Here is a 14439-nt window from a genome sequence, read left to right as displayed (position 1 = left end):
GGGGGAGGAGGGGGTGCAGGGAAGAGGGGAGGAGGGCGTCCAGGGAAGAGGGGAGGGAGACGGCCCAGTGCTGGGCAGGGTGGGGGGAGGAGGGTGTGTAGGGAAGAGGGGAGGAGGGCGTCCAGGGAAGAGGGGAGGGAGACGGCCCAGTGCTGGGCAGGGTGGGGGGAGGAGGGTGTGCAGGGAAGAGGGGAGGGAGACGGCCCAGTGCTGGGCAGGGTGGGGGAGGAGGGTGTGCAGGGAAGAGGGGAGGAGGGCGTCCAGGGAAGAGGGGAGGGAGACGGCCCAGTGCTGGGCAGGGTGGGGGGAGGAGGGTATGCAGCAAAGAGGGGAGGGAGGCCACCCAGTGCTGGGCAGGGTGGGGGGAGGAGTGCCTCCAGGGAAGAGGGGAGGAAGGCCTCCCTGTGCTGGGCAGGGTGAAGGGAGGTGGGTGTGCAGGGAAGAGGGGAGGGAGACGGCCCAGTGCTGGGCAGGGTGGGGGGAGGAGGGTATGCAGGGAAGAGGGAAGAGAGGCCTCCCAGTGCTGGGCAGGGTGGGGGGAGGAGTGCCTCCAGGGAAGAGGGGAGGGAGGCTGCCCACTGCCTGGGGCCTTGCAGTGGGGGTGCAGGCTGTCTGAACAGGGACAAGGCCTCACGCGGGGCCTGCACGATAAACCTCCCCTCTGGATTCAGGAACCCCATGGAATGTCCCCACAGAGGAAGGGACACTGAGGCGGCCTCCAGGGTGGGGCCAGTGGGGCCTCCCTTGAACTGTTGGATTAAAAATGCCCCTGTACCCCACACCTGCCCCCGAGGACGGGTCCGCCCGGGTGCAGGGGACAGTGGAGGGAGAGCGGGGTCAGCGGAGGCCCCGCAGAGGTGAGGGGTGGGGCCGTGAGGCCGAGGCAGGGCCGGCTCCCTCCTGGAGGGGCACGGGGGCAGCTGCTCTGGGAACTGCCCGGCTCTCCCCGTGGCAGGGCAGGGTGGAAGGGGGAGGGCCTCAGCATCTTACGATTAGAAGTCCGATATTTGCTCAGGGGTGGAGAACTTTGAAAATACAAAAATCCATCTGATTGTTAAAGCCGTGCTTAAACTGGCGAGATTCTAGAAATGGGGAGAAGGTTAGTGGTTGCCCACGGACGGGCTGGGGGCAGATACAGAGACCGCGTAGGACGAGTTCTTCCCGGCAAAGGACCGTTCCGTGTGTGTGCGCTGAGGAGGCGGTCACAGGGACCTAGACGTGGGTTCAGATCGCTTAGGACGACACACGCTCCCGTACAAATCGCGTGCACGCTCGTGCGCCGATGGAATCGGGTTAACGCAGGGTGAAAGCGGACGAGGTCTGCCACCCGGTTCCCGGAAACGCACCGATGCTGGTTTCCTGGGGTGGGGGTCGCACCGCGGCCGTTTGAGGTGCCAGCCCCGGGGGGAGGCTGGGGGAGGCACACAGGACTCGCTACTACTTTGGCGATTCCCCGTGGGCCCGTCACACTTCGCGATAGGAAGTGTCTTGGGACAACGGAGAGCGGAACGGCCCCTGGGCTCGATCTGCCACAGGAGCTGCCCGAGCAGTGGACAAACACCAAGAAGCTGGCCATCCAGGCGAAGCAGAACGTGGCGCCCCTCCAGGCCAACGAGGTCAACATCCTGAGACGGAAGTGCCAGCAGTTCGAGGTGGTGCCATCCCGGGGGGCCGGGCCCGCACCCTCCACGTGGCCGGGCTGGGGAGGGTGACGCAGCTGCTCCTCCCTTAGCTCAAGCAGCACGAGTTCAGGGAGAAGTTCCGGCAAGAAGCGCCGTTCACCTTCACGGACCCCGACCCCTACAAGTCCCTGAATAAGGTACGTTGGTCGAGGCCCTGGTGCCTCTCGGCCATTCCTCAGGCTGTCACTCGTGGGCGTCCAGGGACGCGGCCTCGAGGGGCCTGGCCTCGGGGCTGTGCGTGTGCGCAGGTGTCCCCACGGACCCCAAGTCCCGTGCCCGAGCCTCTCACCACGTCCCCCTCTGTCTCCGCTGTTTCAGCCGTGGCCGGCGTCCAACGTGCAAATTCCACGGGGCTGGGCCTGACAACCCACTCGGGCTCGGGTCCCGCGGCCTCCCACGGGGGAGCGTGTGGGGCACTCAGGACTCAGCGCAAGAGACCCCAAGTGCACGTGACCTTCTGGGTCACCCGTGCGTGCCCTCCCCCAGCCTCTGTTCTTCCCACGCAGCTTTGGGGCTGCCATTCCCCAAGATGGTCCCCAAGATGCTCCCCGTTCTGCAGGGTCACGTCCCCGAGCCCAGTGGGGAGGCGCCCAGCGTCTCCTAGAGCCTGAGGGGCCTGGGCTGATTCTGCAGGGGGATCCCGCGTGAGCTTGTCTAGTAACCGGGTGTGTGCGTGCGAAAGGCCTCTTGGAGCCACCCGCCCGCACGCACGGGAGCCCACCTTCACACCCGCGCAGACGACGCGCGTACTCGACACGGAAGCGCCCACTCTCGCTCTCCTGGTTTGGGGTGACTCTTGCCTTCCTCCTCCTGCCTAGGCTTCCATCATATTTAAAGCAATCAGGCATTACCTACGTAATGCTTAATAAGGTAAAAAAAAATAAAAATAAAATAGAGCGTGAAAATTAGGAAAGCCTGGAAGTCTCAGGAAGGGGTTGGACGTTCGCATAGAGTCCGTTCACTCCTTGAGCCTAAACCGCCTTCCCGCACGATCAGAAGCAGCGGGCGTCTGAAGGCAGGAGGGGAGGGTAGCGACCGTTGCCCCATGGTCGGCGCGTGGGGCTGGGACACAGCAGGGTGCTGGCGGTGACCCCGAGAAGGTGCCCCGGGACGTGGCGGAGGGCGAGAGGGAGGCCAGCACTGAGTGCCAACGGTGCTGTTGACCCCCTCCCTCACCGCCCCCCCCCCCCCCCAGCAACAAAAGAGCATCGCGTCCATGGAGAGCGTCATGGACTCCCTGTGCAAGTCCGGGGGCCTGTTCGAAGTCACGGTCCCAGACTATAAGCAGCTCAAAGCTTGTCACAAGGAGGTCTGCCTGCTGAAGGAGCTCTGGGACATGATCGTCATGGTGAGGCGGATGGCAGGCACCAGGTGTGGACGGGGCAGGCCAGCGCCACGGGGACCCGAGGACGGGGCGGCAGGGGGACGGGTGGCTCTGCACCGGCCGCAGCCCAGCACCCGGATGTCGGGGGGAGGGGGCTCTGCACCCCCACTGCACCCCAGCGCCCAGACGAGGTGCTCCCGCTATCCTCCTGCCGCTCGGATGCGACAGCGTGGCCGACGCAGGCACCCCCCTCTTGAAGGGTAGCGCACGAGCGCCTGGGGGCTCCTGCCGCCTCTCCTCCCAGCTCCCCCGTTTGCAGAGACGCGTGAGCCTCCTCTCTCATTCTCGGGATCGAACTTGAGGATCTTTGTCAAATCCTCCTCCCCTGCGAGAGGGAAAACCATCACGCCTTTATACGGAGCCGAATCTTCTCCGCAAGCTAATCTGGGGAGAACTGCTCTCCCGGCGTGACGCAGGGCCCCCGTACGGAAGCACCCTCCGTCTCCTCGTTTAGTTCCTCTGTCAGGCTGGCAGAGTTCGATGTTGAAGATGACCGCACTGAGCCCACGCAGTGCTTACACGGGGGGAGGCGTCTCTGGAGTCACAGGCTCTCTTACGACCGCTCCTAACGAGAGCGGACGCCTACTTACTTTCCACACTTAGCTGAACTCGAGTCTCTTGCGTCGGAAGGCCATCCCAGCAGGCAGCGGTAAAGCCAGAGAGGACGGGTGGCCGCACTTCCCCTCGACAAACACCACTCAGCACAGACTAGAGCCTACGTTGCCCGGGAGGGAACAGTAAGCGTCTACAGCCAGAGTATTTCAGGGACAGCTCTCCAGACCGAACTGGCCAGGACGCTTCTAGGAAAACAGGATAGAGAATAAGCTTAAACCTGCCAGAAAGAGCCACTGATGTGATTGAGGTTTGCCTCTGAGCATAGCTTCCAGGCAGGTTTCTCGTAAACACCCCCACCTCTCTCTCTCTCGTTCCGTAACGAGTACTCTTGTCCCGCCCGCCCGGGCCTCCCTGCCTCAAGCGCCTGTGCCGATAATCTCGTCCCTTCGATCCCAGCTACGCATCCGTTTTCAGCCCATCCCAGACCCAGAAGATCTGTGGTCTTCTGTCATCACTGTTGGTAGGGTTTTTCCCAGGGGAACATTCTGTGTCTTCCGGTTTCTTCTAACACGTTGTCACCAGTCAGTATAAGCCAGGTTACTCTGCACTAACAAACAGCCCTGAAAGACAGCTCTGTGTTGTTAACGGCAAAAGCGTATTTCTCTTCCGTGCCGAATCCACGCGCTGGTTCCCAGCAGCCCTGGGGCGGCTCAGAGATCCGGGCTAGGTAGCCACACGCGTGTCCGTGATTGCCAAGGCGACAGAACTCGGAGTTGAGCGCTGGCAGTGAAGTGCCTCTGTCCCCAAGTGCCAGGCATCACTCACGTTTTCCTGGTTGAAGCACGTTGGGTGATCCCATTAAGAAGTAGAGGGGCCTTTGGGTTAAGAGTCCGACTTCGGCTCAGGTCTTGATCTCGCGGTCCGTGAGTTCGAGCCCCGCGTCGGGCTCTGTGCTGACGGCTCGGAGCCTGGAGCCTGCTTCAGATGCTGTGTCTCCCTCTCTCTCTCTCTCCCTTTCCCCCGCTTGCCCTCTGTCTCTTGTTCTCTTAAAAATAAACAAACGTTAAAAAAAAAAAAAACAACTATAAAAAAAATAGAGCAATAACGCCCACCATAGGACACTGCCCAAATCTATCTTAACTGCCGACTTCTAAGTTGTATCCGTACAACTCGTCTCCCCGCCCCGGCCCCCGCCACCCTTGTATCTGTCCACCTGACCACCCTCGCTGTTCCCCGGGGGGCCACGGCAGGAAGGTGACCCGGCCGTCTTCCCGAACCTTCAGTGAGCTGTCCCCACCTCAGGTGAACACCAGCATCGACAGTTGGAAGACCACCAAGTGGAAAAATATTAACATCGAACAGATGGACACAGACTGTAAGAAGTTTGCCAAGGACGTGAGGTCCCTGGACAAGGAGATAAAAGCTTGGGATGCCTTCGTGGGGCTGGACAACATGGTGAAGAACACCATCACGTCCCTGCGTGCCGTCAGCGAGCTGCAGAACCCCGCCATCCGGGACCGCCACTGGCACCAGCTCATGCAGGCCACCCAGGTAGTGCGCTCGGCGGCCGGCCGGCCTCGCCGCGGGACGGGCCGGCCCGACGCGGACGAAGCCGGGCGTGGGCAAGGCCGGCTTCGGGCACCTGTGACCTGGACCGGTCACACGGGGGCGGTGGGGGGGGGGGGGGGCTCTGTGCGCAGAGGGCCCCCGTGCTGCGTGCAGCGCTCTGCTGTGGCCGTCTGGAAATTCCTAATAATTTTTTAACAAAGGGCACCATCATTTTCATTTTGCACCGGGCCCCGCGAATCCGGCAGCCGGTTTCGGTTGTAAGTTGACTGTCCACAGGGTTCCGGAAGTTCGGCTCGGATGAACAGCTCTCCTGGCTTCCCCGTGCACCCTGGGACCACAGAGCCCTAGCGTCCTAATTTTCCCAGGGGTGTCCCCTAGTCGGGGGGCTGTTATTGGCATCGACATCCGCAGGAGGTAGATAGGAACAGTTCCCACCGTCTGCAAGCATTGAACAAAACTATATTGGACAGCTACTCGGCAGAGGCCCCACAGCGGTGCCCAGGATAGAGAGAGAGAGAGAGAGAGAGAGAGAGAGAGAGGGAATACACAGCCTCTGTTCTCAGGGAAGCGAGAGGAGGGTAGCACGAGCCATCATATTCGGGATCCCCGAGTGGGATTTTCAGCAGCGATTCTGAGTTTAGAGGAGGCATCCTCTCCGAGGGCAGGGAAGAACAGAAAAGGCTTCGGGAGCAGGTGGGGTGTGGCTTGAGCCTTGGGAGAAAGACACACAGGACAACCAGAAAGGCTGCCTGGAGTACTTGGGTGCTGAGACCACAGCTTTTCCAGGCCACTGGCCAGCAGCTTCATATGCCCACCCAGGTGCCCCGGGAGAGATCCCTGGCCGGCGATCCATAGGCACCTAAGACGCCCCAGCCGGGGACTTAGTGAAACCCCAGCAGCTAGTTTCCCAAATGTGATCGGGAGACGCTCCGTTCTATCAATTGGATAAGCCGGTTTCCAGAGGGGGCTCAGAAGCGGTGTCGGGAAATGTCCGTGTGACGGCGAGAACGAAGGAGAGGGCGTGTGGAAGGGGTTTGAGGACTGCGTGGCACAATGCCGGCACCTGGTTCTGTCACTAGAGCGACAGTGCCCGAGACTCAGCTCTGCCTGCTACGAAAACAATGGCGAGTAACGTCAATAGCATTGATCCCTGAGCAGGTGCGTTAGCGTCCTGGGGCTCCTACAGCAAAGAACCACACACCGGGGGCTTCCAACCACAGAAACGTGTTCTCTCATGGCTCTGTGGCCGGAAGTCTGAAATCAGGGTGTGGGCAGGGGTCCCTCCCTCTGAAGGCTCCTGGGGACAGTCCTTCGCTGCCTCTTCCAGCTTGTGGTGGCCCCAGGCGTTCCTTGGCTTGTGGCTGCCTCCCGCATCCCACCAATCTCCGTGTCTGCGACCACATGGCTTTCTTCTGCATTTCAAAGCCCTCTCCTCTCCTCTCCTCTCCCCTCCCCTCCCCTCCCCTCCCCTCCCCTCCCCTCCCCTCTCCTCTCTCTTATAAGGACGCCTGGGTTTAGGTGCCACACAGATAATCCAGGATGATCTCATCTCAAGAGCCACTCACCCAAGTCACAGAGCCCGTCAACGGTGGCACAGAGCTCCCGCTCGCTACCCCCACCCCCCTGCAGCCTAGATTACTTGCTCACCTGCCTCTCTCCACAAGGCACAGAGATGTCTGTCCCGTGCTAAAGGACCTGATGCGGAACGTGCCTCTCCCCCCACCCCACCCCCCCAGGTGAAATTCGAAATGTCAGATGAGACCACCCTGGCAGATTTACTAAAGTTAAACCTCCACAAATACGAGGACGAGGTCCGGAACATCGTTGACAAGGCTGTGAAAGAGTCGGGGATGGAAAAGGTATTTTTTTTTTGTCAAAAGCAACGTTGTTCGTATGGGATGATGCTCAACCTGACCCACCAGCCCACCACCTACAAGCATGGGGTCCAGCGGCCACTTAACACAAAAACAAAAGCTTGGTGGGCTTTCTCTTAACCGACGCCCCCCAGATACTTCCAGAATTTATTACTGAGGAAAGGATCCCACCCCTCCACCCCACTCCTCCACCCCGGCTATACTCCTGTCTCCTGTGTGCAATGGTGACACTTTTTTTTTTTAATGTTTTATTGATTTTTGAGAGAGACAGAGACAGAGTGCGGGTGGGGGAGGGGCAGAGAGAGAGGGAGACACAGAATCGGAAGCAGGCTCCAGGCTCCGAGCCATCAGCACAGAGCCTGATGCGGGGCTCGAACCCACGAACCGTGAGATCGTGACCTGAGCCAAAGTCGGACGCTTAACCGATGGAGCCACCCAGGCTCCCCAACAATGGTAGCACATTTAAAACTGCCCCGAGCTCTCTCCTCTCATGGAGCACCCTTGTTTGTGGCTTTGGAGGAGAGGTGGAAGGAGGGAAGGCAGGAGGGCTGGCCACTGGCTGGCTGGGGCGGTCCCGGGACTCAGGGACACTGGGGAGGATTCCCTCTGCAGTTCAAACCTGTCTCCTCACCTGCTTGGCGAGTGTCAGTTGTCGCGTTTTGGCTTTCTTTGAGCCACAATTCACACGCCGTCGCACTCACCCACGTAACGCGTACAACTCAGTGGCTTTTGTCTCTCCGTAGATGTGGGCAAGCATCACGTGGTAGAATTATTCCACGTTGGGGCATTTCCGTCAACTCAAAAAGAAAGCCGCGCCCTCTAGAAACCCCCCCACCTTCCCGTACATCCCTGTCCCTCGTCTAAGCCACCGCGAGCCCACCGTCCCCATGGATTCGCCCATCCCGCCGTCTCGTATGAACGGGGTCACACAACGTACGGCCTTTTCCGTCTGGCCGCTTTCACATGGTGTGACGTCTTCAAGGTCCATCCGTGTGGGAGCGTATGTCCGAACTTCATTCCTTTTTATGGCCCGACGGCCTGCCGATGACCTGTTCGTTTTGCCTGTCTGTTCGTCTGTTGACGGACAGTTGGGTTGTTTCCCCCTCTCGGCGGCTGTCAGCGTTGCTGGCGTGAACGTGTCGGTCTTCTCGAAGCAGGGCTTCGTCCCGTGTTCCAGAGAACTCCGGGTCCTTCTCGGCCCCTCCTGCCAGCCGCTGAGGGAGCCCGTTTCTGTGTCCCCTGGAAGGTTCTCAAAGCCCTGGACAGCACCTGGTCCACCATGGAGTTTGAGCATGAGCTGCACCCGCGCACGGGCACCATGTTGCTGAAGTCGGACGAGGTGCTGGTGGAGACACTGGAGGACAACCAGGTCCAGCTGCAGAACCTGATGACGTCCAAGTACCTGTCCCACTTCCTGAAGGAGGTGACGAGCTGGCAGCAGAAGCTGTCCACGGCGGACTCCGTCATCTCCGTCTGGTTTGAGGTCCAGAGAACCTGGAGCCACCTGGAGAGCATCTTCATCGGCTCAGAAGACATCCGCGCCCAGCTGCCGGAGGACTCCAGGCGCTTCGACGGCATTGACCTGCAGTTCAAGGCAAGCACAGCCTTCTCCCTCCTCCCGGGCTTTTGCGGGAAGGGCTCTGCGGAGAAAACGCGGCTACTGACGCCCGGCGGTGGGGGGGGGTCCCGTCTCTTCCCAGGCCCTGATGGAGGAGGCGGTGAAAACGCCCAACGTGGTAGAAGCCACCAACAAACCCGGCCTCTACGACAAACTCGAGAATCTGAAGAAAAGGTGGGTCCCCACGCCTGTCCGGGTGAGAGGCGTCCTGGCTGCAGGGACCCGAGCCATCAGCCCGCGCCCCACCCCCTCCCCGGGCCAGGACAGAGCAAACTCCCCTTCCTGGGGGCTCGTGCTCCCGGCCACAGGGTGCCACGCCGGCCACGCAGCGTGTGTCCGGCCTCAGAGGAACGCCCGCGGTGTGTCAGGTCGGGAGGTCTGAATGAAACGGGCTGCGAGCCGGGCGTCTCTGCAGCTGTCAGCCCAGCGCGGACGGGCTGGGCTGGGCTGGGCTGGAGGAGGCCTTCCCAGGACTGGGCCTCAACAGCCCCCTTTCCTGCCCCCTCCTAGCCTGGCCGTGTGCGAAAAGGCCTTGGCGGAATATTTAGAGACCAAAAGACTGGCTTTCCCGAGGTTCTACTTTGTCTCCTCGGCTGACCTCCTGGACATTCTCTCCAACGGAAACAACCCCGTGGAGGTAGGCGGGCCCCGGGCGGCCCCGTGCTCGTCCCCTCGGCAGCCCTGGCTGGGGTGGAGGCGTGTGGGTGCACGTCACCTCCACAAGGCCGTCCGCGCCAGAAACTGCCGGGGGCCCGGCCATGACCGCTTCACTGGACGCGTCTCAGATCCTGTCCCATACCTCCCGCGCCTCGTTTTCCTCATCTGGAAGATGGGTTGGAGGCCCGGGGCTTGGTGAGCCGCTGCTTCTAAGAGACCTTCCCGCTGGCTGGTCCTAACAGACCCCAGGCCCCGAGAGCCAGGAGGAGAGGTCTCCTTGAGGCTCTGCTGAAAGAGAAAAGGGGCAACTGACTAAGCAGGTGAGGGAAACGACTATATTTCACTATACTTTCCTTGAATCGTAAAGTCACGGGACGCACAAGCAGGTCTGCGCGGGGTGGCCCAGGGACACGGCCTTGTCAAGGAAACGGAATCTTCCGGAACAGACCTTTATCTCTCAGTGCCGGCTCCCGCCTCAGAGCCCTCCGCTGTGCCCTTGGTTGGTCACGCGTGTTTGGTCATCACCGATCAGAGGAGGGGCAGAGAAGCAGGCCGCGTGCCCCCCCGCCCCCCCCCGACCCCAGTCCCTGGTTCACCTGACCCAGTGTCTGCCCTGTCCCGCCCCAGGTGGGCCGTCACCTGGCCAAGCTCTTCGACAGCCTGTGCAAGCTGGAGTTCCGCCTCGATGACGACAGGAAGCCTCTCAAAGTCGGCCTGGGCATGCACAGCAAGGAAGACGAGTATGTTCACTTTGACCAAGAGTGTGACCTCTCGGGGCAGGTGAGCGCCGCGGGCACGTCCGCGCTGGAGGGACAGCGGGGACCTCTGGCGGGGGGGCGTTGGCACGGCCGCCGGCCTGTGACGGTCCTTCTCTCGAATAAAAGCTTCACCAGCTTCCTTACAGCATTTCCAGAAACGCCCCGCCTACACAGCCTGAAGCGTATCTTGTGAGCCAACAGCCAGAAGAGGAGGGGTGGGGAGGGGAGGTTTCTGACACAGTCCAGCTGTTCGAGAGCTTGTGGGGGGACCGCGGGGAGGGGCCCCGAACAGTCAGATCTAGGGCTTTGACCAGAGAGCTCTCCTCACCTCGGGCGGCCCGTTCCCTCCTCTAGCCTCCCTGAGAGGCCACCTCCTGCCGACAGAAACTTCCGGCAGCCCCTTGTCCACCCCCCCCCCCCCCCGTCTCATTGCCCAACTCAGCAACCAAATGGGACTTCGACATCATCCTAAACGAAATGTAGCTCAGAGAAATTCGCTGGGGGAGGAAAGAGGAAGATCTCAGGGGCACCTGGGGGGCTCAGTCGGTTAAGCATCCGACTTTGGCTCAAGGAAAATCAGGACAAGGTTGGCAGGGCTGGGGCAAGAGCCAGTCACGGAGGCGTGTTCAGACCCGCTTCCCCCCGTTAGCTCCTTACAGACACAGTTGGCCTGCACCGTCTGTAGTCTAAAAGAAAAATCAACCTGATTGTCCTGTTTCCACCCCGCCCCCCCGACCAGCAGTGGCTACTTGAGGGCTTGTATTTCCAAATACAAAGAAGGCCCGTCTGCAAGTTTGTCCCACGGGACCACCTTGGGCCCTGACACAAGGCACCTGAGGAGCAGCCAGAACATGCCGGGGACCCGAGAGGACAGACGCCATGTCTCCCAACATCAGTAGCACCCCAGGGGCCCAGACATAGCCAGTCTTCTAGAATTTTCTCTGGATCCCCTCCCCTGTCTGCCTGGGGATCACATGCACGCTTGAACAGCCAGCCCAGGGCGACAAGTCTCCGGGAGGCAGGCGGGGGGGGCCACTGGGCTTCCCAAGTGTATTTTTTTAAGCAGGTCATTCTTCCTGCTCTGCAAAAACCTTGACTTTCCTACCCCTGGGGTGACGACCACTGGTACTTTTTTTTTTTAATGACAAAGCGAGTCTTTGGAGCTAGCTGAGCTCAGGGCCCATCGGGTTAGTGTGGCTCCCGTCCCCAGGTGGAAGTCTGGCTGAACCGAGTGCTCGACCGAATGCGTGCCACGCTCCGACACGAAATTCCAGAAGCCGTGGTGACGTACGAGGAAAAGCCGAGGGAGCAGTGGATCTTTGATTACCCAGCCCAGGTCTGAGGCTCGGGTGGCGTGGGGGTGGCTGTGTTCACCTGCCCCTCGGTCAGTCCAACCGGTAACGGCCTATCTGGCCGGCAGGGACTGTTTTATCAGAAGTGACGCTCACAGCGTGGGCGACGGCGGTGGGGGGGCCCCCGTCTGTTTTCAGATTGCGCTCACGTGCACGCAGATCTGGTGGGCCACCGAGGTGGGCCTGGCGTTCGCGAGGCTGGAGGAAGGCTATGAAAACGCCATCAAAGATTACAACAAAAAGCAGGTGCGTGGTCCCGCGGGTCCATCCGAAACACTGCCGAGAGATTTCCAGAGGCATCCGCTCTGCGGCTGTGCCCTTGCGGGATTGCCCTTTCCGTCGGTCGGCCCAAAGCGCTCCAGTCTTGGCAACCCCCAGTGGTTCTGCCCAAAGGAAACCAACCGTTTTAGAAATACGTAACTTTAGGGGCGCCTGGGTGGCTCAGGGGGTTAAGCATCCGACTTCGGCTCAGGTCATGATCTCATAGTTTGTGAGTTCGAGCCCCGCGTCAGGCTCTGTGCTGACAGCTCGGAGCCTGGAGCCTGCTTCGGATTCTGTGTCTCCCTCTGACTGCCCCCTGCGCCCCCCGGCTCACTCCTTCACTCGCTCCCTCTCAAGAATAAATATACATTAAAAAAAAACTTATTAGAAACGGATAACTTTAATTTTTTGGTCTGGAAATCATCAAAGGCTACCGTGAGCCTTTTTTGAAAGATTCTTGGATCTTCTAGTAAACTTTGATGTTGGAAACATCAAAAAATAAAAATTAATTGATTTAAAATCATTAAAAAAAATAAACAAATAGAAAGATTCTTGGCTAGGGGTGCCCGGGTGGCTCCTTCGGTTAGCCGTCTGACTCTTGCTTTCGACTCAGGTCGTGATCTCACGGTTCGTGGGATCAAGCCACACATGGGGATCTGTGCTGACAGCACAGAGCCTGCTTGGGATTCATTCATTCGTTCATTCATTCCTTCTCTCTCTCCCCCCCCCCCCACTTGTCCACAATAAATAAATAAATAAATAAATAAATAAATAAATAAAATAAGCATTTTCTTAAAGAAATTTCAAAACTAAAGATAATTTTTTTATGTGAGGAAAGCTACCCACACCCCCCCCCACCTGTTGTGCCAACCGTCAACAACTCGTATGTACACTTCTGATCTTTTCACGTGCGTGTGATTGACTTGCACGTCAATAACACACACACTATCTGCAGGGCTTCAAAACCCCCTGTTTTTACTGAATACCCACCATCTCCCTGTGGCGCTAGATTTTTCTCGGGCTGCGTCATTTTTATTTATATTTTATTTTATTTTTTTATTTTTTTTATTTTTTTTTTTTCAACGTTTATTTATTTTTGGGACAGAGAGAGACAGAGCGTGAACGGGGGAGGGGCAGAGAGAGAGGGAGACACAGAATCGGAAACAGGCTCCGGGCTCTGAGCCGTCAGCCCAGAGCCCGACGCGGGGCTCGAACTCACGGACCGCGAGATCGTGACCTGGCTGAAGTCGGACGCTTAACCGACTGCGCCACCCAGGCGCCCCGGGGCTGCGTCATTTTTAGAGCCTCCGCGGAATTCCATCAGGGGCTGCTCTGCTTACCCCGCCCCCCCCCCCCAACTTGGGAGATATGAAGAACTTTCTCTGCGCTCCCTGTTTGTAAGCAAAGGCGTGCCGGTCGTGCCTACCCTACCGTCCCCCCTGCCGTGAGCTCCCAGGGGACCCAGGCAGCCAGGCAGGGTGGGGGGGTGGGCATGGGCAGCACGTGGGGTCCCAGCCGAGGTGCCTCTGCCCCTGCAGATCAGCCAGCTGAACGCACTCATCACCTTGCTCATTGGAACCCTCACTGCCGGCGACAGGATGAAAATCATGACCGTCTGTACCGTCGATGTGCACGCGCGGGACGTGGTCGCCAAGATGATCACGGCCAAGGCACGGGCGCTCGGGCAAGGGTCAGGTGTTCGGGGACCCCAGCCCCCTGTTCGTGCCTCTTCCTGGTGGCAGCCACCTCCCCCGCGCCCCCCCCAACCCCATCCCTCCCTGAGACTCACCCCTGGTGAGCAGTCAATCCAGGGTGAGGGGCTCGCTCGTCAGCAGGATTGGGCTGGGGGGGGGGGGCGGGACCCTGCAGGAGGGACGGGGGGGGCCTTCCCGGGTCAGCCGCGACTCCCACACTCCCCCCTCCTGCCGCCTCCCTGCAGGTGGAGAGCTCCCAGGCCTTCACCTGGCAGTCACAGCTCCGGCATCGCTGGGACGAGGACAGGAGACACTGCTTTGCCAACATCTGCGACGCCCAAATCCAGTACTCGTACGAGTACCTGGGCAACACGCCGAGGCTGGTCATCACCCCGCTCACGGACAGGTGAGGGCACCGGCGCCCGTCGCTTCCCGAGCAACCGGGAAAGGAAACCGCCTGTTTTCTGCGGACCCTTCCCCATGCTCCCTCGCGCTGTCAGACCCGAATGTCCCCGCCCCGGCCCCCCCCCCGTGGCTGACGGAACCAGGCGCTTGGGTCGGGGAGGCCTGCGTTCGGACTCAGTCCTGCCGCCCGGTGGGGACACCCAGCCTCGGGCACCGTGTTCTGGACCCATCACTTCACTAGCCGTGCGGTCTTGGGGGACTGGCTTATCCTCTCTGGGGGCCTGCGGCGGGGGGGGGGGGGGGGTGCCATCTTACGAATGAGCTTGTGGAAGAAGGAGCGATTTAATGAGACGAAGCACTCCGACCGGCCAGGAGGTGCTCAGAGCGAGCCCTCCAAGATGGTGAGGTGACGGTCACTGGTTTACTCCGCCCTGCGGTGGGCACAGCGTCTGTGCCGCGTCTGCCCCAGGACGGTGCTGGCTCCCGGGCCGCGTCTCGCGCACTGGCCGGGCCGGTCCCTGTCCCTCCCTGGCGCCCAGCCGGTGCACCATGGGCACGACGAGCTGAGCCCACGGTGAGAGGAGAGGGGGCAGCCGTGGGGTCGCCGCACTCGGGATGATCAGAGGTCCC

At 60.3% G+C, this 14439-nt stretch overlaps 1 protein-coding gene across 2 annotated transcripts in view; it reads left to right on the top strand.

The window, feature by feature from the left end:
* Positions 1-14439, top strand: part of DNAH17 (dynein axonemal heavy chain 17) — a 103411-nt gene that overhangs the window by 36750 nt on the left and 52222 nt on the right. For both annotated transcript variants that reach the window (XM_045490925.1, XM_045490924.1), the window contains exons 23-35: positions 1536-1652; positions 1733-1819; positions 2878-3030; positions 4924-5172; positions 6927-7049; positions 8311-8658; positions 8765-8856; positions 9193-9319; positions 9967-10119; positions 11308-11433; positions 11588-11695; positions 13249-13380; positions 13650-13810. In XM_045490925.1, the coding sequence (XP_045346881.1) occupies positions 1536-1652; positions 1733-1819; positions 2878-3030; positions 4924-5172; positions 6927-7049; positions 8311-8658; positions 8765-8856; positions 9193-9319; positions 9967-10119; positions 11308-11433; positions 11588-11695; positions 13249-13380; positions 13650-13810 (1976 nt within the window). The remainder of the gene's footprint in view (positions 1-1535; positions 1653-1732; positions 1820-2877; positions 3031-4923; positions 5173-6926; positions 7050-8310; positions 8659-8764; positions 8857-9192; positions 9320-9966; positions 10120-11307; positions 11434-11587; positions 11696-13248; positions 13381-13649; positions 13811-14439) is intronic.

This window comes from Leopardus geoffroyi, chromosome E1 (assembly GCF_018350155.1).
Source record: "Leopardus geoffroyi isolate Oge1 chromosome E1, O.geoffroyi_Oge1_pat1.0, whole genome shotgun sequence".
NCBI lineage: Eukaryota > Metazoa > Chordata > Mammalia > Carnivora > Felidae > Leopardus > Leopardus geoffroyi.
Note: the sequence above shows the minus strand (reverse complement) of the source record. Positions and strands in the feature narration are given on the sequence as shown.